At 48.7% G+C, this 24,595-nt stretch overlaps 2 protein-coding genes across 2 annotated transcripts; one reads left to right on the top strand and one right to left on the bottom strand.

The window, feature by feature from the left end:
* Positions 1 to 762: 762 nt before the first annotated feature.
* On the bottom strand, positions 763 to 12,455 carry Tada3 (transcriptional adaptor 3). Its single transcript, XM_051155077.1, has 10 exons — positions 11,907 to 12,455; positions 11,505 to 11,711; positions 10,309 to 10,533; positions 9,293 to 9,543; positions 9,066 to 9,171; positions 6,518 to 6,659; positions 6,327 to 6,430; positions 4,934 to 5,043; positions 4,196 to 4,381; positions 763 to 1,232 (listed from the first exon to the last, which is right to left on the bottom strand). The coding sequence occupies exons 2-10, from the start codon at positions 11,508 to 11,510 to the stop codon at positions 1,040 to 1,042; spliced, it is 1,323 nt and encodes a 440-aa protein (XP_051011034.1). The 5' UTR covers positions 11,511 to 11,711; positions 11,907 to 12,455; the 3' UTR covers positions 763 to 1,039.
* Positions 12,446 to 23,199, top strand: Arpc4 (actin related protein 2/3 complex subunit 4). Its single transcript, XM_051155075.1, has 6 exons — positions 12,446 to 12,793; positions 15,477 to 15,595; positions 16,508 to 16,619; positions 18,691 to 18,786; positions 20,039 to 20,209; positions 22,305 to 23,199. The coding sequence occupies exons 1-6, from the start codon at positions 12,791 to 12,793 to the stop codon at positions 22,308 to 22,310; spliced, it is 507 nt and encodes a 168-aa protein (XP_051011032.1). The 5' UTR covers positions 12,446 to 12,790; the 3' UTR covers positions 22,311 to 23,199.
* Positions 23,200 to 24,595: the final 1,396 nt, after the last annotated feature.

Genomic DNA, 24,595 nt, shown 5'->3' on the forward strand with positions numbered 1-24,595 from the left:
ATGTCATGGGGCTGGAGAGATGGCTCAGTGACTAAGAGCACTAGCTAAGGATAAGGACCTGAGCTCAATTCCCAACACCTACATGGCAGCTCACAAATGCCTGTAACTTGCCAGGTGGTGGTGGCACATGCCTTTAATCCCAGTATTTGGGAGGCAGAGGCAGGTGGATTTCCATGAGTTCAAGGCCAGCCTGGACTACAGAGTGAGTTTCAGGACAGCCAAAGCTGTTACACAGAGAAACCCTGTCTCAAGGGGAAAAAAAAAATCAAACAAAAACAAAAACAGGGGCTGGAGAAATGGCTCAGTGGTTAAGAGCACTGCCTGCTCTTCCAAAGGACCCAGGTTCAATTCCCAGCACCCACATGGGCAGCTCACAACTGTCTGTAACTCCAAGATCTGACACCCTCACACCAATGCACATAAATTAAAATTAAATAAAATATTAAAAAACAAAACAAAACAAAACAAAAACAAAAAACAAACAAATGTCTATCTCTAATTCCAGGGGATCTGACACCCTTACATACAAGCAGGCACAACACCAATGTACATAAAATAAAAATAATTAATTAAAAAAACATTTACTAAAAAAAAAAAAAAAAAAGTCATAGGTGAGTGGCCACAAGCTGAGAGCCACAAAGCATGCCCTCCTGAACCTTTTTCACCTATCCAAGTCCTTCCTACCCCACAAATAATAGGCACTCAAAAATTATGGGTGCTTTTTGTAATTTTGTAAAAAACAAAACACAGCAGTCTCTTTATTCTTAAGTTTGTACTTTACAAAACCACAAAGAAGAAGTCCTTGAGGAAGAGGTGTTGAGGAGATGGGAAGAGGGAAAGGGGACAACCAGGGCAAGCCCGCTCACGTGGGCACCAGGCAGACGCTAGGTCTGGGCCAGCACAGTAAGGCCTTGCATGCTGGCTGCACAACGCTCAGCTGAGTGGCCTGCGAGGGTTTCAGCCCTGAGACTGTTGTCATTTTACGGCAGCCTCCAGCCAAGGCTTCACAGGCCAGGGAGATGGCCAGCAACAGGTGAGGCTACCCATCTAGGAGCTTCAGGATGCTCTCTCGCTCCTTCAGGGTCTTCCAGGCCTGGTCCTTTTCCTTCTTTGTGGGGGTGCGCTTCTTCTGCCGGGCAGCCATGATCTTGCGGAAGGCATCCATGACCTCATTGTCTGCCATGCGGACCCGCTGCCTCAGCTCCTGCCGGCTCACCTCCTCCTTGGCCAACCTGTGGGGACCACATGTCATGGTGATCCCATCTCCAGAGTTTGTTCCATCCCCTTTCTAGACTAAGCCTCCTCACAATCCCCCAAGGAGGCTGGGCCTTCTTGGCCTGTTTTGTTCATGGTCAATGTGCATAGACACAGAACCACATTGACCTGGGATGGTAAGGCATTAGCTAAGTGCTCTAAAAAGGTTAAGTTAAGGCTGCTTATGGTGGGGGCACAGGGAAATCTCCACCTTCCTATCAAGTTTGCTGTGAACCTAAAACTAACCTTAAATGTTTTTTGAGGTAGTCTCACACTGTAGCCCAGGCTAACCTGGAAATTACTCTATAGCCTTGATTGGCCCTGAACTTGAGGCAATCCTCTTGCCTCTGCCTCTCAGTTGCTAAGACTGTAAGTGTGAACTACTATTCCTAGCTTAAAAAGTAAAACCTAGAAGCCAGGCAAGGTGGTGCATTCCTCTAATCCTAGCACTCAAGAGGCAGAGGGAAGTAGATCTCTGAGTTCAAGCCCAGCCTGGTCTACAGAGTGAGTTGCAGGGCGGCCATAGCTACAGAGAAAAACCCTGTCTCAAAAATAAATAAATAAACAAATACTTTGAAAGCATTGACTGCTCTTCCAGCAGTCCTGAGTTCAGTTCCCAGCAACCACATGGTGCTCACAACCATCTATAATGTGATCTGGTATCCTCTTCTGGCCTGCAGGGATACAAGCAGGTAGAGTACTGTATACATAATAATGAATAAATAAGTTTTTTTTCAAGACAGGGTTTCTCTTGGCTGCCCTGGACTCACTTTGTAGACCAGGCTGGCTTGAACTCACAGTGATCCGCCTGCCTCTGCCTCCCAAATGCTGGGAATAAAGGTGTGTGTCGCCAGCGCCCGGCTGAATACATACATCTTTAAAAACAAAACAAAACAAAACATAAAAAACCCCAAAAACAACAACAAAAAAACAGCTGCTCTTCTGGAAGACCCAGGTTCGGTACCCAGTACTTACATGCTGGCTAACGACTATCTCTAACTCTAGTTCCAGAGGAGCTGATGCCCTCTATAGGCATCAGGCACACACATGGTGCATAGACAAACTTGCAGGCAAAAATATCTACATGCATAAAAATAAAGAACAGATATTTTTTAAAAACCTCATAAACTTAACACACATGCGCATACATGCACATACTGTCTCACAAGTCTTGCAAAGAGCTGTTATTTCTGTGTTACGATCTGGAAAGACCAGCTGCAATTGGGCTGGAGCTCTCCCTCTCCCCGCATCAGCCCTTGTGTAAATGTTAGTGTTGCAGCTGTGCACGTGAGCTTCAGCCTGCTTTGAAATGGTGTATCTTCAAAGGCGATCTGTCTACTGGGTGTGGACCTGACTTAGTTCCACTGAGGGTGAAGCTCAAGGTCGCTAGGAATCTAGCCCTCCTTGCTGCTCGGGCCTGGAGTGCCCTGCTCACAGCGCTGCAGCTGGAGCACAGCAGGGCCCAGGGCTGAGGTCCAGCCTTCTGAGAGCCCCAAGCCATTTCATCAGCACTCATTTCTGTAAGTACATAGTATTGCTTTCTTTTCTAGTTTGTCCTACCCTTGTTGCCCATTGCATCTGTAGTTTTCTCCTTGCCCTTGAAAGAGAACATGAACTAGAAAAGAGGCTTGGATTCAGCCTTGCCTCAAATCTTAGCTCAGTTCTCGACTGGATATGACTTTCTTTCTTTCTTCTTTTTTTTTTTTTTCCTTCTGTTTTTTGTTTTTTTTCAACACAGGGTTTCTTTGTGTAGTCTTGGCTGTCCTAGACTTGCTTTATAGACTAGGCTGGCCTCGAACTCACAGAGATCTGCCTGCCTCTGCCTCCCCAGTGCTGGGATTAAAGGCATGCACCACCACGCCTGGTGGTGGGTTCTTATGTGGGTGCTGAAGACTGAACTCAAGAGGTCAGGCTTGGGGGGCTGTAGAGATGGTTCAGAGGTTAAGAGCACTGGCTCCTCTTCCAGAGGTCCTGAGTTCAATTCCCAGCAACCACATGGTGGCTCACAACCATCTATAATGAGATCTGGTGCCCTCTTCTGGCATACAGGTATATGTGTAGGCAGAGCACTGTATACATAACAAATAAATAAATCTTAAAAAAAAAAAAAAAAAAAAGAGCCAGGTGTGGTGGCACATGCCTTTAATCCCAGCACTCAGGAGGCAGAGAGGCAGAGGCAGGCTGTGAGTTCCAGGCCAGTCTGGTCTACAAACTAAGTCTAGGGCAGCCAAGTCTACACAGAGAAACCCTGCTTTGAAAAACAAACAAACAAACAAACAAACAAACAAACAACAACAAAAAGAGGTCAGGCTTGATGGCAAGCATTTTCCTCACAGAGCTATCTTTCCAGTGCCTCTGTGGTATTTTGATTAAATAATGCCATAAAGAAAAACAAAACACACACAAATAGACCAAAAACAAGTGCAACATAACACTGTGAATATTACCAAACTATACTTAATAATGGAGTCAGGGCTGGAGAGATAGCTCAGGGGTTAAAAGTATGTACTACTAGATTTCAGTTCCCACACCCATGCTGGGCCACTAGCAAACATCTATAACTCCAGCTGCTGAGCATCTGATGTCACAGACACTCACATTCACATGCACAAACCCACACACAAATGAAATACATCTAAAAACAGAATCAAATCCATTCACTAGTTAGTTGTGGGTGCTAGAGCCCTGGCCCTGGACTTAGCAGCCATCCGGGACACAAGCCGGGGAGTAGGGCTAGCATGGTGTTCACTCACCTCAGGGACACAAGCCGGGGAGCAGGGCTAGCATGGTGCTCACTCACCTCAGGGACATAAGCCGGGGAGCAGGGCTAGCATGGTGTTCACTCACCTCAGGGACACAAGCCGAGGAGCAGGGCTAGCGTGGTGTTCACTCACCTCAGGGACACAAGCCGGGAAGCAGGGCTAGCATGGTACTCACTCACCTCAGCAGGTCGTGCTTCTTGGTGCGGTTGTGTGCACTGAGTGCCTTCAGCTCAGCCTGCCGTTTGCGCAGCTCGGCAAGGACCTCATCCTCTGAGTCCTCAGCAGGCCGGTCCTCAGACTCCAGGAGGCCCTGGGCAATCAGTTCCTCCTTGATGCGGCTCTCCAGGGACTTGGTATGTGGCACGCTGTAGGCAAGGCCAGTACCTGAGTTCGAGGGCCAGCTGGAGAGCCCCCTCAGAGGGTCCTGGGGTTTCCTTTCACCTTGCGAACCCACTACAACTATACATATGTTGCAGGCCTTGTTATGTGTGAGTTGCAGTCTTTTGATATATGTTCCCAAGCTTTTTCTTTTTAACTATATGTAACTCTTAAATATATTTTGAGCACAAATGGGATCACTCCTTTCCCCTAATTTGGTACTCTACTGTTTTCATTCTTTTGTGCCAACTATAATTCTGTAATAATTAGCAGTTCCAAGCTATTTCATATGTAGTTTGGGCACCTGGCCAGCCAATCCCTTCAGGTGAGTACTCAGGTAATCTCCAGGAGGAATGGAGCTAGGGTGATCAAGTCTGGACTAAGCCGTGTCCAGAAACGAGGCTGCACTCCCATCTGAGACTTCTGTGCTTGGCCAAATGGTCCTCAGCCTTTCTGCTAACAAAGACATGTCTCTCCACAAAGAGAGAGAGAGAGAGAGGCTGATGTCAAGTCTACAGTGCAGATGGGCTATCACTCACCTGAAGGGCTTGTTCTGATTTCGGGGAGAGGTGCTTGCTCCGTCAGCCCCCGATTCTTTCCCAGACATGTCAGGAATAGGAGAGTCCTCCATGGGGGAAATAATATTTTCCTAAAGACCAGAGATGAATTAAGAGAAAGCTATAACACTCCCATTTTTCTACTCCTCTCTGGCACACAGTCTCCACAGTGGCGCATGCCTTTAATCCCAGCACTTGGGAGGCAGAGGCAGGTGGATCACTCTGAGTTCAAGGCCAGCCTGGTATACAAAGCAGAGTCCAGGATAGCCAAAGCTACACAGAGAAACTCTGTCTCGAAAAACAAAAAACAAACAAAACAAAACAAAACAAAAAAGTCTGTCATCTTTTCCATCCCACTCATGTTAAAATGCCTCCTCCAAAGCTTTGATCATTCTAGAAATTTCTATTTTGGTTCGTGGGGGAGATAAATATATAAAAAGAAAAAGTCACAAGAACAACAGTGATAGGCTAGCCCAGGCTTGCTAAGCCTCTGCAAGGCACCTGGCACTGTGGGAAGCATGGCAGCGGCTGGGAGATACATTTCCCAGGCTCCCCTTCGGTCAGATGGACTCATGGGACAAATTCTCCAGTGGAAAGTGATCTAAGGAGGTAAGAGTCACAGTCACAGCCAGAAAGCTTCCTTTACATACTCCTTACTCAGTGTCTCAGAGTCTGCTGCAGTGACCCAGAGTGCCCTGGCCAGGATGAAAAGCCACATACGCTGGAAAGGAATAAGCTGGAGTCTCTGCTGGGATAAGCCAGACTTTCCCTTCCTCTTGCCTCAGTCTACTCCAGACTGTTCCCTGAGAGAAAAACCATTGTGTAAACTGAGGCTAGACTCAAAGGTGTAAAAGAGTGTTTCTAAGGTTAGGCAGGGGCATAAAGATGGAAACCCCAAGCGACAGTTTGAATCGTACCCTTACTTATTAGCTGGTGGTCTTACAAAAAAGGTCCCTTTTCTGAACCTCAACTTCCTCGAATGGAATGTGGAGCTAACACAGCACGTGCCTTCTTCAGTGAGAGGAGGCATGGGCTCCCCCTTAACCAATGCTCAGCAAAGGCATCGTGGAAGCCAAGTGTGGTGATGCACATCTGTTATCCCAGGACTTGGTAGGCTGAGGCAGGACAATGTCTGTACGTTCTAGCTCAGTTTGGTCTATCTCAAAAAGCAAAACCATTAAATACTAGCACCCTTGTGTAGGTGTGCACTCACGTTCACATACTCACATTTTGGCTTTCTGGGATGGTTGGTCACGTGTAACCAGGCTGCACTTGAGCTCAGGAGTTCCCTGCCTCTGTCTCCCAAGTGCTGCTGGGATTACAAGCACATGCCACCATGCCCAGCTTGTGGTTCCCAGTCAAATGGAGTGCTCACCTCTACCAGAGCCTGCAGTAGGCGCTGTGTCAGGGCACCAAAGGGACACCCATCTTCTGGCTGCTCATGCTGGGCCTCAGACTTCTTCAGCAGGGCATCCACATCTGAAGTGGACAGAGAGGACAGGGTGCCTGAAGCTCTGAGAACTCAGAGCCTGGCCTGGGGTGGGCGGGGGGGCCTGACAGGTATACCTTTTGTGTCCAGTTCAGTCAGCGGTCCCATGAGGCCTTTCTTCTTGTCAGCCACAGCTGCTGCTCGAGCCCCGTCCTTCTGCTCCTCTAGCAGGTCCTCCTGTGCCCAGCGCTGGGAGTAGTGTTTGCCCAGTGGGGGGATCTGCAGCAAAGATGCCGGTCAACTGTAAGAGGTGAGCAGCAGCCACCTGAGCCTGGAGTGTGGGAGCTTCCCCTGGCAGGAGGCACTGTCAGTGAGCACTCCGTTCATTCTGTTTCTTTCTTTCTTTCTTTCTTTTTTTGGTTTTTTTGAGACAGGGTTTCTCTGTGTAGCCTTGGCTGTCATGGACTTGCTTTTAGACCAGGCTGGCCTCGAATTCACAGCGATCTGTCTGCCTCCGCCTCCTGAGTGCTGTCATTCTGTTTCTTTCTACATTTATTTGTCGCCCAAGTCCCTAGCCCAAGGCCAAGGCTGGTGTCACAAAAGCCTAAGAAGCCACAATCTCTCCACTCACACTCTAGTAAGAGAAGCAGGTATAAAGAGTGAACACATAGCCGGGCGTGGTAGCGCACGCCTTTAATCCCAGCACTCAGGAGGCAGAGGCAGGCGGATCGCTGTGAGTTCGAGTGTGGTGGCACACACTCGCCAGCTCAGCACTTAGGAGCCTAAACAAGGATCATGAGTCTGAGCCTCTCTCTAACAAACACCCGACAATCAAGATGCATCCAGAGGCTGATATGCAATAATCAAGATATAAAGAATAAGCTGGGCCCATGGCCTACGCTTGTAATCCAGCACTCAGGGAGGCAGAGGCAGGAGGATCTCTGTGAGTTCTAGGACAGCCTGGTCTACAAACTGAGTCCAGGATAGCCAAGGCTACACAGAGAAACCCAATGTTGAAAAAGAAAAAAGAAAAAAAGAAGAAGAAGAAGAAGAAGAAGAAAAAGTATAAGGCAGGCATGGTGGCGCACACCTTTAGCCCCAGTACTCAGGAGGCAAAGGCAGGCAGATCTCTGTGTGTTTGAGGCCAGGTCCAGGACAGCCAGTGCTGTTACATAGAGAAACCCTCTGTGTGTGTGTTTGTGTGTGTGGTGCGGGAGATGGAATGCACCAACAAAAAGATATAAAGTATAAACTGTTGTGTCTATGGATCCTCCTGGTAGAGGTAATTCTTCTAAAGAGAACTCAAGGCAGGGATGACAGTCTTTTTTGGTGTATCGCTTAAACTTGCTGCAGCCACAGTGGATCACCTTTCCATCACTTCTTTCTTTGAGACAGGACAAGATGACCTCAAATTCACAGTTAGCTCACTGGTGACTGTAGCAGTTTTGGTCAGGACTGAATCTGGGGCCTTGTCCATGCTAAGTATCTGCTCTCCCACCGAGCACTCTCACTAATTCCATCTCTGGCCTCAGATAAATGGTTTTCAGACTCAGGTAAGTGTAACTAAAGCAGCCAAGGGACCTCAGAGGCACCAAGTGAGACGGTGTCCTTTATTGTTCTTGGAGAAAGGGCCTCAAATTTGTAAAGCCAGGGCTGGCCTCACACTTGCCTCGGTCGTGCAAGTGCAACAGGTGTGAGCTACTGGGCCCAGCTTCCTCTTTCTGCTGGGAGTTTGGAAAAGCATCTTTGGTGGCAATAGCATGAGCTCGGGGCCTTGAAGAGTGAGGTGGTCTGTCAAGCTGAGAAGAGCTTGTGTGTAGACTGTGGTGTGAAACTAGCCGAGGGGAGACAAGTCAGGTACAGATGAAAAATGTACCAGAAAAGAGAGGTGTGGCCAAGGAAAGCTGGAGACGGTTTGCACAGAGGCACTTGGACTCCATCTCATGAGCACACCTGAGGTGGCAGTTGCCCTGTGGTGGAGTCTCCTCCTCACATACTAGTCTACTCTCTTTCACAGAGCATGTTTTATTTTTATTATAAATAAAATACTTGGCCAGGGACGTGTCTCTACTAGTAGAGAGCCTGCCTGGAACACACAAAACCCTGGGCTCCATCTCAGGACTGTGTCAACTGGGCACGGTGCCACCTACCTGTAATCCCAGCACTAGGGAGCCAGAGGAAGAAGATCAGAAGTTCAGGGTCAGCATTGGCTACATAAAATTCAAGGCTAGCCTGGGATAAATGAAATCCAGCCTCAAAACAAACAAATGGAAAGAAAAACAAACAACTTTTAAGCCAGGCGTAGTGATGATATATGTTTGTGGTCCCAGACAGTTGGGGACCAGGCTGAGAATGGTTGAATCCAAAGGTTCAAGGTCAGTCTGGGCACCATAAAAAAAGAAATGGGAACTTAACTTTTATATGTTAAGTAATGAAAGAAAGCTGGTGCTGAAGTATAAAGGGGGGGGGGGAGGCGTTCAGAGGGTCTTTGGATAAAGGGGAGGGGACGGATGGAACTTAACTGGGCTGAGGTGGGGGAACCAAGGGAAAGCCTCTATGTCTGCAGGGGAAGGGGAGCAGGCAGCAGGCTGGGAAGAAAGGAAGTAGGTGACTGGGCTTTGCTACCTAGGATTCCAGGGCAAGTAGCAGCCCTCTTGTTCTGACTGAAAGGCTCAGGATTTCTACCTTGTAATGTTCAGCTTCATCTTCAGGGGGCTTCAAGAGCTCCTCTAGAGTTCGCACCTCCTCACTGGTGATGTCGGCACAATAGGGCTCCACAGAGGCCCAGAACCTGCAGCAAGAAGCAGACGCTGAGTGGGTACTCCTCCAGCCGTAGCCCTGGGCCTTCTAAGGCCCCACCACGAGACCCTCGGCTCCCTCTAGCTTCCCTTCCATGTGCTCAGGCTCAGAACCTGTTGGGAGCATCATTCTTGGGGATCCGAGGCACGTCGATTGGGTCATCAGTGAATTCATATTCCTGGATCTTGGGCTGAACGTTTTTGGATTTGGGTCGTCCTGGACCAGGGCCTGGCCCGTGTCCTGTCTTCCCTTCCAGTTTCTGTTTCTTAGGTTTCCCATGTTTTGGGGGAGCACCGAGTTCATGGTCTCGACCCAGCTTCAGGAACCGTCGGTCACCTTTCTTATCCTGCCAGTCAGTAAGGATCTGAAACACGCAAAGACAGTCCCTGAGAGGGAGACAGGGCACTCCTTTGCTACTATGGATAACTTGAGATCTAGAATTTGAGGTTATTAAGAAAACTATTCATCCGTCAAAGCCTAGTTCGTTCTCTGTGACTTTCTTACATGGATTAAATTGCAGGTCTACATTCTGATGCACCTGTGTCACCCAAGCTAGTCACGGACTGTTTGGAAGGAAGATTAACAAAATAAAAATTAAAAAAGGTTATGCCCCAGGGCATGGCTGATGGTGGTTCTTAGTGATGGTTAGCAAGATTCCCAGCTAACCTTTATTTCTTTTTTTGTTTTGTTTTGTTTTGAGACAGGGTTTCTCTGCGTAGCCTTGGCTGTCCTGGACTCACTTTGTAGACCAGGCTGGCCTCGAACTCACAGCAACTGACCTGCCTCTGCCTCCCGAGTGCTGGGATTAAAGGTGCGCGCCACCACGCCCAGTCCTAACCTTTATTTCAAACATTAATCCCAGACAGAGCCTGGGAGCTCTGTCTATGCAAACAACTGACTCCAAAAGCTCCTAGGAAAGTCCAGGGCCACAAGTGGACTGCGCCCACCTTCTGAGGCCCAATTGGATGCCATTCCTGGCCCTTGGTATCTGCACTGAGCCCTAACGATTCCCATTTGGGTTTTTCTTCCCATCCATCTCTTAGCCTTAGCAGATGGTGTTAACCTAATACTCCATCCCATAACTTGTCACAGTCTGTCTCTGGTGATGTCCCCTCTGTGGGAGAGTCACCTGGGTTTCGGCTTCCAGTACACGCAGTCGCCTGCTTGCTGAGGACAGCAGTGTCTCAAGCTCCAGCTGCAGTGTGTCCAGCTCCTCAATACCAATGCCATCATCCTCAGAGCGGGCCAGCACTGCCGTGTACCGGGGACAGACCTTCAGGTGGTCCACAGACTTGAAGTCATGAAACTGCAATGGGCAGTCCTTCAGCTCACTCATGGCCCAGGAGATGGGACCCTGCAAATCAGAAAGGAGGCAGCGGCCATTGGATGGGATAGAATCTCAACAAAGGAACCAGGCTTCAGTGTGCTTGTAGATAAGGATGGTGGCAGAGCTCCTGTCCATAGAGCCCTGACAGTACACCAAGCTGGGCCTTGCTTCACTGAATTATGCATATAACTTTAGGCAGGGGGCCTTTTCCCATGCTCTTCTTTTTCTTTCTTTCTTTCTTTTTTTTTTTTTTTTTTTTTTTTTTTTTTGAGACAGAGTTTCTCTAGGTAACAGCCTTGACTGGCCTGCAACTTGCTCTGTAGACCAGGCTGACCTTGAATTCAGAGATCCACCTGCCTCTAGCCCCAGGGTGCTAGGATTAAAGCCTGCACCACCACCTGGTTTCGTTCTTTCTTTGACAAAGGAAACAAACTCTGAAAGTGAATGCATATATGCCTTGACTCCTAATTGCAATTTATTGTCTTTTTTGTTTAGTTTAGGTAGCACTGAACCCAGAGTCTTGCTACATCTTCAGACTTTTTTTTTCTTCTTTGAGACAAAGTCTCATTATGTAGCCTTGGCTGACCAGGTACTCACTATATAGACCAGGATGGTCCCAAACTCGGAGCCTGCTACCTGCCTCTACCTCCCAGAGTACTAAGATAAAGGTATGCACCACCACACCTACCAGTCTTTTTTACTTTTTTTCCTTTTGGAGACAGGTTCTCAAACAACCCAGGTTGGTCTCAAACTAGCTATGTAGCCAAGGATTTGCTTCCACCTCCCAAGTGATGGAATTCCAGGCATGCACCACACCTGGTTTATACAGTGCTGGGGATCCAGGGCCTTGTGCATGCTAGGCACAAATTCTCCAAACCGAGTTACACCCAGCCCCCCTCATGAATTTTTATTGAGATAGGCTCTCAATAAGCTGCCCAGGCAGCCCTTGAATTTATGATCCACCTGCTCCATCATCCCAAGTAGCTAAGTTTACAAACCTGCATGTTTAGGCCGGTCTCCTAGTTGCAATTTGCACCACAGTAGTCTCGAACCTGCAGCACTAAGGGAGAGATACCAGTGCACCCTGTCTTCCCATGTTCTCTGTTTTCCAATGTTGGGCTGTTTCAGGCATTCTATCTTCAGGGTTCTCCCAGACTCTCCTTGTCTCATCTCATTCTACCTTTGCACCTTCTCTGTGTCCCAGGCTAGTTTGGAACACGGGCTGGTCAGGCAGATAGAACTAAGTCCCAGCCCCTTTTCTTCTTATGTGCCCTTTTAAACATGTTATTTAACCTGAATCTCAGCTTTTTTTTTTTTTCCAGGACAAAAGATGATGCCTCAGTCCGTTTCCCCAACTAAAGAGTATGAATCTGTAAAATGGGGGCATCAAGAGTACCTACCTCCCTGGAATGTTCTGAGGATTAGGAGGTGATGCTCCTCAAGTGCCCAGTTCAGTGCCTAGCACAGAAGTGGGACTGCTTAATGGCTGGCTCCACCTGTGTGTCGCCCCAAGATCCCGCCTCCAGGGTCCTCGTCCTCTAGGGAGACCCTAGCACAACCCCCGCCTCTCCTACCTCCTCTCTGCGGGCTCCTACAGGCCCCGGGCCGCAGGAGGGGGCGGGGAGTTCAGGGAGAACCGAGCAACCGCCCCGAACTGGCTATGGGCGGGCCCCCTGCAGTTGACGCGAGGGCGGGGACACAGCCAGCCCACAGTGCCCTGTGGGGGTGGGGGGGTCTAAGGCCACCTACGAACCTCCGGGAGGTGGAATGCTAGGCCTGAAGAGTCACCTAGGAAGCAGCCCGGGGGTAGGGTGGGGCTCAGAGCCGAGAGCTCAAGGGACTGGCAGCCTGGCTGAGCGCTAGGGCTGCTAGTAGGAGGAGACCGGAGAGGATAGGGGAGCAGCACCGGAAGAAACGTCGGGCTTCTTAGGTTCGGCCTGTCCTAATTTGGTGCCCAACCCGAGGTCGGGCTGTACCATTGTCACACGGGGCAGAAGCTACCACCAAGCGACAAGAACCAAAAGCGCTGGCGAGAGATGTATGGAGAGTCAAGGGGCCTCGATTGATATTTTGTCACTTCAGGCCATCTACAGATCTCAGCAGTCCCAGAGTGAAATCGCCCCGGAGATCTGAACGTCGCTCATCTCTTCCTCCCCGGTCCTTCCCGAGATGGTCCCTCCCGGAAGTGCTGGTGGAGACTCCGGCTGCGCCTCTCGCAAAAGGGCAGGCGTCGCGGGGCCGGGCACTTCCGCACTTCCGCTTTCCGGTCCAGACAGCGCCCGCGATGGTGAGAGACCCGGGGTTGGGGGGCCTCCTTGTGTCTTGGGTGGAGAGGCTGTAGGTCTGGGGGAGATGCTGGTTGCCGCTTAGGCTTGGGGCCAGAGGTTGCCCTGGGATAAGGGGGCACGGTGAGGATGGGGAGGCAGAGGGTGGAGCGAGAGCCGAGGTGAGGAGGAAGGGGAGAGCTGGGAGGCTCTCTGGGCAGGAGCAGGCCCCGAGACTTCCAGGTTGTGCACCCCAGACAGGAATGGCCTCTCCCCGAAGTTCGGAAGAGGCAGGAAGAGAGAGGCTACTAGGCCTGTGGTGGCGGCTTGCAGCCGAGATAGGACCGCTGAGAAATGCAGCGGTGCCTCCTCTCCATCCACGGTAGATTCATTAAGTACACCTCCTCGTCCCCGCCTGTCTTCTTGATCTCACGGTACTTCGATGCAAGTGTCCGCTTCTTATTACCTTCTTGGTTGCTCCAGCCTTGCTTCCAGCACCCAGTGAAGGTTCTGTGGTGTTGTTGCCTCCAGGTTCAGACTCCTTCCTAGTGTGGTACCGTGTTGACATTACTGTGTGTAAACGCTGATAACTGCTGGTCCTTTCCTTCCAGGGGCTGCTTAGCTTTGGTTTCTCTGGGTGTTCCGTTTAGTTGCGTCTGGTCAGGTTCCCTCTCCTACTGCTTTCTCTGGTCAGCTCTGATGACCTGAGTTCTGAAGACTGGACTGTCGCTCTCTGGTGATTCTCTGTCTGGAGAGTCACCTTGAAATTGGGCCCTGTTATTCAAGTCATCTACTTTTCTCCTGTGTTCTACGTCCTGACTGGTTTCATGCCTCAGCCTGAAAGCCGTTTTATTTTGTATGGTTGAGGAGATAGCTTTTCGTTTTTTAAACATTCGAGTTGATTGTTAGGTTTTCTTCAAACTATCTGTTTACTAAAGTAAACATTAAGGAGCTGGCCACCTAAAATTTGGTCTTCTTCCTATGGATTTTGACAAAATAATTAGATAGTCACCACTACAATCAGGGTAGACAACGTTCTCTCATTCTTCCAGTGGTATTCAGCACCCCATATGACTAATTTTGTTTGCCCTTCCGGTTTTGCGGTTTCTCGGTTGACATATAAATATACTACTCAGGTACATAGACAGAACCCACTGCAGAGCTACATGACCACTGCTTTTTAAGTTGTGTTTTTTAGCCTTTTTCCCTTCTGCCTGTCCCTGGGGTGCTGTGCTTGTCTCCACTGCCTCAGCTTGTAGTCAATGCCTCTTCTCTGAAGAGAGTCTCACTTCCCTCATTTCATTCTCCAGAGAGTCTCTGTGTAGCTGTAGCCGTAAAACTTCCTCCTCAGAAAGTCCCAGTGTAGCCGGGCTCCAGCCTGTAATCCCAGCACTAAGGGAGCAGAGACCAGTGGATCTCTGTGAGTTTGAGGCCAGCCTGGTCTACAAAGTCCAGGACAGCCAAGGCTACACAGAAACCCTGCCCCCACCCCCCGGGCCAAAAAAAAAATAAATAAATAAAGGGGGGGGGTGTCCCAGTATTTCTTGCCACACTGAGAAAAACTAATGTAGTGGACTGGCATTCTAAGTTCTCTAGGGTTTTATTGCAGCCTCATCTATGTAATTTAAAACGATTCTTACACACAGAAACGTTGTGCTCGTTTCTTCTTTGCTCTTTTGTATAAATCTATCCCTGCTTAATTTCATTTGTTCATTTACTCTGTAGGAGGTACCAAGCTAGTTACAACCTGCATAACTGAAGTTAATGTCTTCAGACCATGAGAATTACAATCTAGTAAAGGGAAGCTTATTTAATGTAAATTCATGAAGACTGTCTTGTGAATTCTATGTAAATTATAATAAATGCACTGGGGGAAGTCAACAAGGAGGAAGGAAGAGGCCTTCCCTACTGCGGGGCTAGCCTAAGAGAGGAGGAAATAATGCAGGTGACGCTTCAGCCCGTGATAAGCCCTGAGGAGGGCAGAGAACTTGACTGAGCTACAATGTAGCTGATAGTTACCTCCGACCTTGTCCACTCTACTAAGAATGTCTGTGTTCTGCTTTTTCTCATTGTAAAATCCTCCTGATTTTTTGTTTGTTTGTTTTTGTTTTTCAAGACAAGGTTTCTCCGTGTAGCCTTGGCTGTCCTGGATTGTTTATCTAGTCAAAACTAATTTTTTTAGACAGATTATTTATAAGCCTAGTTATTTTATATTTTGCCCACCATTAGCCTGTGTGATCCTTACCCATTTGAGCTGTTTGAGGGCACAAGTGATCTGACTGAACACCCTGCATGCTCAGGACATGGATTCATACATTTGTCAGTTTAGCAAGCAGATTGGGGACATGGATCCTTCTAGATCAGTGTTACTCCACGTAGGCACTGGCGGCTCTTGGAGCGATGTAATTTTGTTGTGCATCCCCAGATTGGGCAGCGTGGCTTGCTTATGTTCACTTACGCCCATAGTACACCCATGACAATTTTTTTCTTCACACTTTGTTAAATGCCAAGAAGAATTATTTGCTGCTGGGGACAACGGCTGTAGACTTCAACTGGACTGCATGTTGAAAGCTGGGTATATTCTGTTCTGTATGATGGCCACACTGAAGCTTTCAGTGCTACCTGTTCTGTAGGGACCGCAGTAGGGGGGCTGACTGATGAGGCAGGTTCTCTGATCCTTTGCGTATCTGGGGTTTATTCCTGCAGACTGCCACTCTCCGCCCTTACCTTAGTGCCGTGCGGGCCACGCTGCAGGCTGCCCTCTGCCTGGAGAACTTTTCCTCCCAGGTCGTGGAACGACACAACAAGCCAGAGGTCGAAGTCAGGTAGGAAAGGAGAAGGTCAGGATGGATGGTGGTTCCTGGTTTGGTTAATTCCAATATAGGGTTGGTGGCCTGACATTACAGAATCCATAGGGGCCCATCCCACAGGGTCTGGGTGGCTTCTTAGAGCAGGGCTGTGGAGAGGTGTCTCCAACAGTGTTGCTGAACCCACTGGTGGCTTCAGAAGAGGTCCCAGGATTGAGTTTCCAGAGATGACATCTCTGACCTTTATTAATGTAACATCAAGACTTTCTACTTTTTATCATTAACACTGTCTGACAACTTAGGCCCACTTACACCCAAGTATTCCATATTTTGAAAGCATTCTTCTCTTGACTGGCTTTCATTTCATAAGTAATTATTCTTCCTCTTTGAAATTTCACTTGGCAAGGAGGTGACATATGGCCGCTCATCCCAGCACGTGGAGACTGAGGCGATAGACCACAGGGATAGCCTCAGCTATACAGCAGGACTTCCCTCAAGAAACCAAAAGAAGCAAAAGGGGGCAGGGGGAATCTGGGGTGTACATTGTTGGATAAGCCATGTTGCCACATTAGAGGATACAAGTTTTTTGGTTTTGGGTTGTTTTGTATTGTTTTGTTCTGTTTTTTGCTGGAGATTTTGCCCAGGTCCTTGGGCATGCTAGGCACACACCACAGCTGAGCCATATCTCCATCCCCAAAGTGATTGGGACTCAAATAATTCTGTTAGGATCAACTGTTACTATTTGATATACATGAAATACTGTGTGTTATTACTTGATAAACATGGTTTTTACATGGAGACAGTTCACAGACACATACACACCCCACCCCTACCCCCATCCCTGGTACCTTTACAAAAACCTAGAGAGTCAATGGCATCAGCTTGGCCCTCTGATTTTGGTTTTTTGGTTTGTTTTTTTTTTTTTTTTAGGAGTAGCAAAGAGCTCCTATTGCAACCTGTTACCATCAGCAGGAATGAGAAGGAAAAGGTTCTGATCGAGGGCTCCATCAATTCTGTGCGGGTCAGCATTGCTGTCAAACAGGTGAGTCAGCAGGGCCAGGGCAGAGTTAGGCGTGCTCTTCACAGCCAGGGGTCCCATCTGAATGGTGAGCGGCTAGATTTCCGCCTTCAGGAATTCACTCGGGGTGATTGGCCCGAGCAAACAGGCACAACCAGGTAAGGTGACACATGCCTGTCATCCTAGCACTTCGAAGGCTGAGACTGAGACTGGAAAGCTCAAGGCCAGCCTGGGCTACTTCGTGGGTCCCTATCTGAAAAACAAAACAGGAAACCAGTCGGTAGAATAAAATGACAGCAACCCTATCTTCCAGGCCTTGCTCTGGATTACAGACAAGGGAGTAGCAGGGAAGGCTTTGGGGCCAATTAGGTGTTGTGCCAGAGAAGGTTTCTAACATGATTGACTGCACTTAGAGCAATTCCAGCGCTGGTTTGATAGCCACAGTTTCTGAAAATGCTATTTTGTTTAAAAATAGACAGCACAACACATAGACACATACAAAATTCTCAAAAAAAAAAAAAAAAAAAAAAAAAAGCAGACCATCCAATTCTAGCTTGTCTCTCAGAAACCAGTGTGTAGGCTGGGGGTGGGCGGAGTGATACATCCAGAATCAAGAAAGAAAAATGCCAACAAGGACACATGCAAAACTACCAGAACTAATGATCTAACAACAGTTGCCCAGACAAATGGCATTGCATTTTCTATGTGTATTTTCTCTAGTAGTTTTGTAATTGGAGGACTTACTTCTAGGTCTTTTATCCATCTTCAGTTAACTTTTTTATTTTACTTTATTTTATTTGTTTTTTTTTTCCAGACAGGGTTTCTCTGTGCAGCCTTGGCTGTCCTGTACTGTTTGTAGACCAGGCTGGCCTTGAACTCACAGACATCAGTCTGCCTCTGTCTCCCTGAGTGCTCACCATGCCCGGCTTTGAGCTAATTTTTTGATATGGTGTAAGATAAGGATCTAGTTTCATTCTTCCACATAGGACTGTCCAGTTGTCCGGACAATTTGTTGGAGAAATTCTTGCCATTTTATGAACTTGGTGCTTTTGATGGAAATCAGTTGACTTATAACATTTCAGTTTCTATCTGAGCCCTCTATTCTGGTCCAATCCATATATGCATAAAACAGATTTCCACTGCTTTTTTTTTTTTTTTTTTTTTTTTTTTTTTTTTTTTTTTTTTTTTTATTCATACAGTATTCTGTCTGCATGTGTGCCTGCAGCCAGAAGAGGGCACCAGATCTCATTATAGATGGTTGTGAGCCACTGCGTGGTTGCTGGGAATTGGACTCAGGACCTTTGGAAGAACAGCGGTGCTCTTAACCTCCCAGCCATCTCTCTAGCCCAGAATTTCCATTCCTTACATGTTTCTGCAGGCAGTGTTTTCCAGATGTCTGGGTGTTGCTATATCTGTATCACTTGAATGGTTATTTGATGTTTTTTGTTTTTCTTTTTAAATTTGAGCTATATTCTATATTCTATTTCCGATTCAGAAAGAAACTTTGGGCTGGGCGCATGCCCTTAATCCCAGCACTTGGGAGGCAGAAGCAGGCAGATCTCTATAAATTCGAGGGTAGCCTGGTCTACAGAGCGAGTCCAGGACAGCCAGGATTACAAGAGAAACCCTGTCTCAAAAAACAAAAAAGGAAAAAAAAGAAAGAAACTTTGTGTCCTAAATGGGAAAACAGTATCATTTGCCCCTTCCTAGCGGACAGCTCTAAAAATAGCAATGAAAACAGAACAATGTTACAAAATTCAGATTAGTGCCTGTGAGCTTCAGGGTTAAAGGGAAGGTAAGTGCTGGGCGGCTGGAAGGCTGTACTGGTGTCTGATGGCCGGGATGCAGATGTAATTGGGAGAGTTGATTTGGGGATTGTTGGATTTTAGTATTATTGACGCAGACACTTGCTACGGAAGTCCCTGATACCCAGGTTGTGTTTGCCACAGCGTGTTTCACCATGCTGAAAAAGGCAGCACTAGTGACCTGAGGACGTTCAGACAGCTTCTGATAATAAGAGCCAGAAAACCAGGCTCAGGGTGGTTTTGGCTTTCAGGTTGGCTTTGAGAGCCCTCTTTCTTTTTGATGTCACCAGGCTGATGAGATTGAGAAGATTTTATGCCATAAATTCATGCGCTTCATGATGATGCGAGCAGAGAACTTCTTTATCCTTCGAAGGAAACCTGTGGAGGTGAGACCTTGCTTCTGCTTCTTCCTGCTCCCCAGGGCTCTGGCTCTGGGGGCCCCTGGCTGTGCTCTGTAGTGCTGGGACTGGAGCCCAAGGCCTTGAAATAAGTCACCGTGCTACACCCCGCATCTGTAGGATTGTAGGCTGAGGGTTGCTGCTGCTCCAGCTATAGGGTGTCACTGCCTGTTCTGAGGCAGCCTGTGTGTGGTAGCAGGGAGACAGACGAGGTGGGTCCGTGCACACCCTCCTTCTCAGAACCTAGTCACAGACAAGGCAGTGACTTCAGGATCCTTCCCAACCTGGGTGTGGTGGGCACTCCTGTGCTCCGTCTGGGAGAGGCTAAGGCGGAAGAGTCATGAGTTTGAGGCCAGCCTAAGCTACATTTGGATGTGTATCTGAGAGAGGGAGAAGACAAGAAAAACAAAACAAAAACGTTCCCACCAACTGAAGTGCAGCCTCTCACAGCCACAGTAAACAGTGACCTGCTTGCTGCCTAACTTTGTATTTAAAGGTATGTGAAGCCGTCCACTCTGCAGGCTCCCTGCGTAGGTCACCACGTTAGAGCAGCAGAGATCATCACCCAACACATGGTGCCATTTCTTCACCTTGAGCCACCTCCTCTGTCCTCAGTGTGCTCTCTGGGGGTCACTAGAGTAAATAAGCTCCTCCTCCTCACATATCCTCCTGAAGCAACAGCTCCAGTCCCATCCTCTTTCATGTCACTTCTCTTGTGTTTTTTTACTATTGGGTTCTTTGAAATAAGATTTGTGGTCCTGCCAGGCGTGGTGACACACACCTCTAATCCCAGTACTTGGGAGGCAGAGGCAGGCGGATCACTTGTGAGTTCGAGGCCAGCCTGGTCTACAAAGTGAGTCCAGGACAGCCAAGGCTACAACAGAGAAACCCTGTCTCAGAAAAAAACAAAAACAAAAAAGATTTGTGGTCCCTTTATTCCCTTGGTTCATTACAGATACAGGGCTGTTTGTGCCACAGCCGTTCAGGGACATCTGACCTACCAGTTTTGAACTGGGCTCAGATGCTTGGGTCCAACAGACACACAAAACACACTCCCCCGTACTTCCTCCAACCCCACCTGCAAGCAAGTTAGGTTGCTCACTGAAGAAGGAAGGTATCCCTCGGGGGGGAAATGGTAGCCAGTTGGAAGCCTGTATGTGAGTGGGAAAAAGATGTGAAAAGCAAGTGTCCTTGGGGGGTTAACTTTGTCTCTTCCTTCCCTGCTGGCGTCCCTCACTAGGGGTATGACATCAGCTTTCTCATCACCAACTTCCACACGGAGCAGATGTACAAACACAAATTGGTGGACTTTGTAATCCACTTCATGGAGGAGATTGACAAGGAGATCAGTGAGATGAAGCTGTCGGTCAACGCCCGGGCCCGCATTGTGGCTGAGGAGTTCCTCAAGAATGTGAGTGAGTGGGCTCTCTGTACCTGACGCCAGAGGCGGAAGGAGCCATGGGTTCTGGAAATGTGGTGTGGCACTGACAAGATAGTCAGTCCTAAGTCTCCTCAGACCTGTAGCTGAGGCAGGTGCTTTGAAACACATGGCCAAGGATTTCATCCCCAAGAGCCCCAGTCCTTGGGGGGTCTTGCAAGTCTGGGAGGCAAGTCTCTGGGGGCAACACAGGCATGAGTTCTCCGTTTTCCAATTCTACGCAGCTCAGACCCCCAAGCAAGGAAGATAAAGTGCCCTGTGAATCTCCTCAGACCATAGGACAGTTAGTCATGAGTCGGCCCACTCATCGAGCAGACAGTTGTTTTTCTCCAGTGTCTCTTCTCAGCCTTACCACTGTGGTTTCTTCAGTGTGTGTCCCGTTACTCATGGCCATCTAACTGAAAGGACTGCAGTGCTCTGAAGAGGAAGGTTGTTTACATGGAGGGCCTGGCACATAGCTTTGTCTGGAGATTCAGACAGCCCTCTGCCTTCCACACAGTTTCCAGTTTGTTGATATATTCCTTTCAGTGGTAGAGTTAGTGTTTGTGCCTACTAGTGTGTAGACCCAGCCCAGGAGAGCTCAGAATCCCTAAAAATGGAAATAACACCCACTTCCCCTGGGGTTTAGTTACCCTGTGGGCAGCCAGCGTACCAAGCAGTGTTGTTTATACTCATAAGTCAGACCCAAGTGTGGGCCTGGCTCCTCTGCCTCCTCCAGCCATGTCACTCAACTGCTCAACGAGCCTGCTTTCCTTTGCTATGAGATGAGGGTGCTGTTAATATGTGCCTTTCAGGGAGGTTGAGCATTAAGATCGTGTGAGAGTGCTTAGTACATAAACTTCCAGGTGTGGGTGTGGGAATACCAGAGTTTTGGGACAGATCATAAAGGCCTCTAGGTTCATTTGACCAAGTGGAAATAGTACTGGTCCCAATTTAGTATTTGGCTTAATTACTCTATAATCATTTATTTGTGTGTGTGTGTAAGTGTGTAAATGAATATGGGATGAGAGAGAGAGTGTGGCTGCAGAATCCTGGAACTGGAGCTATAGGAGCTGACTGATGTGGGTGCTGGGAACTGACCTCGAGTCCTCCGGAGGGAATAGTACTTAGTCACTAAGCCATTTCTCCAGCCCCTAATACTTAATTTGTTGTCTGAGGCTCTGGAAGTGAAATTGCATGCCCAGTGCCCAGCTTATGACTGGAAGGGTGATGTAGAGAGGGTTTTCTGATTGAAGTGTCTACAGTGGGGCTGTAGCGTCTGGCAGTACTGCAGAGGCACTCGATAGGCATTGTATGTGGCTGCGGTGGGCTCGGTGGAGCACAGTAGCATCTGCCTCAGTTAACACTGAACCGAGGGCTTTGCCCAAGTTACCCAAGCCCTGCATCCAGGCTCTATCCCAAGCCCTCATTTTACTTTTAGTTTGAGTTTAAATCTTGCCATGTAGTCCCAGGAGTCAAGTTTGCAGTCAGCCCCTCAGTCTCTGTAGTAGCTGGGAATTCAGGCTCACACAGCCAGGCCAGAAATGAGTCCCCAAATTTGGATTTAGTAGTGTTATCTGCAGTCTTCCGAGTTAGCAACTAATTCAGCTTTGAACATCATGTGGCCCAGTCTTGGGCTATGCTTAGTCATTGTCTCTGGTTTATAGTGTCCAGGATTATTGCTCTTGGCATTGTGGGGATACCCAAAGGCAGAAAGCCTTTCCTTGTCCTGTCTCTTCCCTTCCCGTCCTTCTCTTTGCCTTCCCTCCCTCCCTGTAGATCTTTCTGGAAGGAAGGCAGAGTAAACAGGTAGCCTCTGCTGCCCTGAATTCACTTAGTGGCTGAGGATGGCCTTGAACTCTTGATCCTTGTTCCTCCACTTTCCTGAATACTAGAGTTGTGAGTGTGTGTTGCCATGGGGAGCTGAAAGCTTGGAAAGCCTGTTCTGATTTGATAGTCACCCAGAGTTTAACATAAAGTACCAGACTTCGTCTCTTTCTCTGTAGCTCACAGAGACCTGATGCAGCAGCTCAGGCTGAATCACCAGGATGTAGTAACCCCACTTATTGCCTGTCATTCTCTTTGGCAGTTTTAAACCATCTGGCTGGATCTCGCCGCCTTCCCCCTTGGCTTCCCCTGTGTCTCTGCGTGTCTGCGAAGATGTCCTGGAGTCACTCCCCGGAGCAGTGGTGCAGCAGCAGCAGCAACAGCAGGAAGCTGGGTTGGGTGGGCATTGGATGCGGGAGGTGTGCTTGCTAGCTGTGCAGAAAGGCAGCAGTGGACCTGCCCCATGCCCCACATGTCTGGTCAGGCTGGCTTCTGATATTCAGTCCCCTGGGCTGGGACAGACTTTTTTTTTTTTTTTTTTAACGTCTTGAAACCTAAACTCTGTGCTTGTAGAAGACTGTACCCTTTTTGTCTTTTTTCCTTTAAAAGCAACCTCCACCTCCAGTGGCTGTGACTGGCCCCAGTGATTGTACCTTATTGGTCGCTGTGGTCTGGGCGGGCCTGGAGCCAAAAGGCGACTATTTTTCCTGTGCCACCCCAGGTGGGGAGAGAGGGAAGTTTCAGATTCCGGTTTCTCTTCCTTGCTGTCTTACTCACAAGTTTCCTTGGGCCCTGTCGAGGTGGTGAGGCCCTTTGCTAGCCTCCTGAGTCCTGCCTGAGATGGCCACTGCACAGGTTGGGAACAAGGGCTGAATCCATGATTGCCGGGCAGGCCTAGGAGCTGGGACCCAGAAGCCAGGCCATATCTGGCTGCAGGGGCTACCTGGTGTCCCCCCAACACTCTCCCAGCTGAGAGGCCCCAAGGCTTGCCTGTCTGGGTACAGTGCCTGTGCTGGAGGTACAGAGGTGAGTCCTTGAGCACCCAGCTGGGTCTTGCCTGCTCTGGCTCCTCTGCTCCCACGCTCGCTGTTTCTGATTCTAATGAATCCTCCCTTCTCCTAATTAAAGTCTCTTCCTGCCCTTTTAGGGCTGCATGAGGTCTGTGCTCTGTGTGTATGTGTGGAAGGACAGATGTTTTTATTCCCTGGAGCCATGGGCTATCATTTGGGTCTGGAGCAGTCAGCAGACAATTTTGTCATTGAACCCTGTCAAGGGCCCCAACCCAGAGACTTTTCCCTGCAGGCAAGCACTATCATTCTGAAGGTAGTCTCTGCCTGAACAGAGATGCAGTGCTTGCCATGCCACGCTTCCATTCCAGCTTGCAGATCCCACTGGTGGATAAGAAAACCAGGTCCTACTGTTCAAAATAGCTTGTTCCAAACCTCCCATCCTGTGGGCAAGAGGGAGACTTCTGCCTTTGCTACGACAGCAGTCGTTCTCCACGCTGTCTCAAAGTCTTAGTCCCACTGTGACTTAGCAGGCGTTGGATAGCTACAAGGAGGTCAGCACGAAAGTGCACAAGAAGTCCCATCAGATAGTGCCTATGGGCTCAGATAGTTGCTGGCTCCTGAAGCAGTCCTTTTTCTCGCCGTTTCCTCATATGTAGAGACTGTGCTGGGTAAACAGTAGTTGATCTCTACTAGCTATAGCTTCCATTTAGCCTGTGTATGCTGGGCGTCAGTTCTGACATCCATGGGCAAAACTAAGGTCCAGGAAAAGTGACGTCTGTAAACAGGCATGTGAGTGTGGTGTTCGTGCTTGGGGGTGGGGGTGGTGAGTGTGCTTACAGGAGAGGATATCAGGGAAGGCCTAAACACAGTTGGCCTTGAGCCAGGTATGGTAGCTCACACTTGTAATTCTAGCACTTGGAAATTGGAGAGAGGAGGACTTCTGTAAGTTGTAACTATAGAAAGATACAGTGTCAAATGAAATAAAGTGGTGTGATGGAGAGCTGCGCTTTCTGGATGGACAAAGGAATGTTTGCTGGGGTTGGACCCAGGGCCCTGCACACACACTGCAAACCTATCACCAGCCCCTGCAGGGGTCTTCTGAAAAGAACAAGTAAGTGTTAAAGGAAGGCGGGGGTAGGGAAGCTTGATGGGCCACCATCCTTTATGACACTGCCTCTGTGACCTCCTGCCTTATTGAATTAGTTGGGCCCTCTGTGGTACATGGCTTTGTTCTAGCTTTGCCGTAACTGTTAGAAGTACTCCTGGTGAAGCTGGGTGATCAGGAGGGAATGGCAGCTGGTCACTCAACCCTCAAGGGACAGCCTTGCTGTGGTGAGCCAACTAAAACTCGTCAAATTATCTCCCAAGGTCCAAAGTCCCTAAAACCAGATTAGCAAACTGAGAGCAGGCCAGATTGCTGCCATCCGTCCGGTTCTCTCTTCTGGGAAGTCCCGTTACCTGCTGTATGTGGGGAGTTGTGCTTAGGTCTGGCTGGACAGGTGCAGAGTTGGGGGAGGGGAGACCCACCTTCACTGCAAAGGCA

The sequence above is a fragment of the Acomys russatus genome, chromosome 13, assembly GCF_903995435.1.
Source record: "Acomys russatus chromosome 13, mAcoRus1.1, whole genome shotgun sequence".
Taxonomy (NCBI): domain Eukaryota; kingdom Metazoa; phylum Chordata; class Mammalia; order Rodentia; family Muridae; genus Acomys; species Acomys russatus.

What these genes read in the sequence shown, in the direction of transcription:
- Tada3 (XM_051155077.1), bottom strand. An exon ending in AAGAATGATGCTCCCAACAG is followed by an intron (nt 9,172 to 9,292) that starts GTTCTGAGCCTG and finishes TTCTTGCTGCAG; the next exon opens with GTTCTGGGCCTCTGTGGAGC. An exon ending in AATCAGAACAAGCCCTTCAG is followed by an intron (nt 4,382 to 4,933) that starts GTGAGTGATAGC and finishes CCTTGCCTACAG; the next exon opens with CGTGCCACATACCAAGTCCC.
- Arpc4 (XM_051155075.1), top strand. An exon ending in TCAGCATTGCTGTCAAACAG is followed by an intron (nt 16,620 to 18,690) that starts GTGAGTCAGCAG and finishes TGATGTCACCAG; the next exon opens with GCTGATGAGATTGAGAAGAT. An exon ending in TTCGAAGGAAACCTGTGGAG is followed by an intron (nt 18,787 to 20,038) that starts GTGAGACCTTGC and finishes GTCCCTCACTAG; the next exon opens with GGGTATGACATCAGCTTTCT.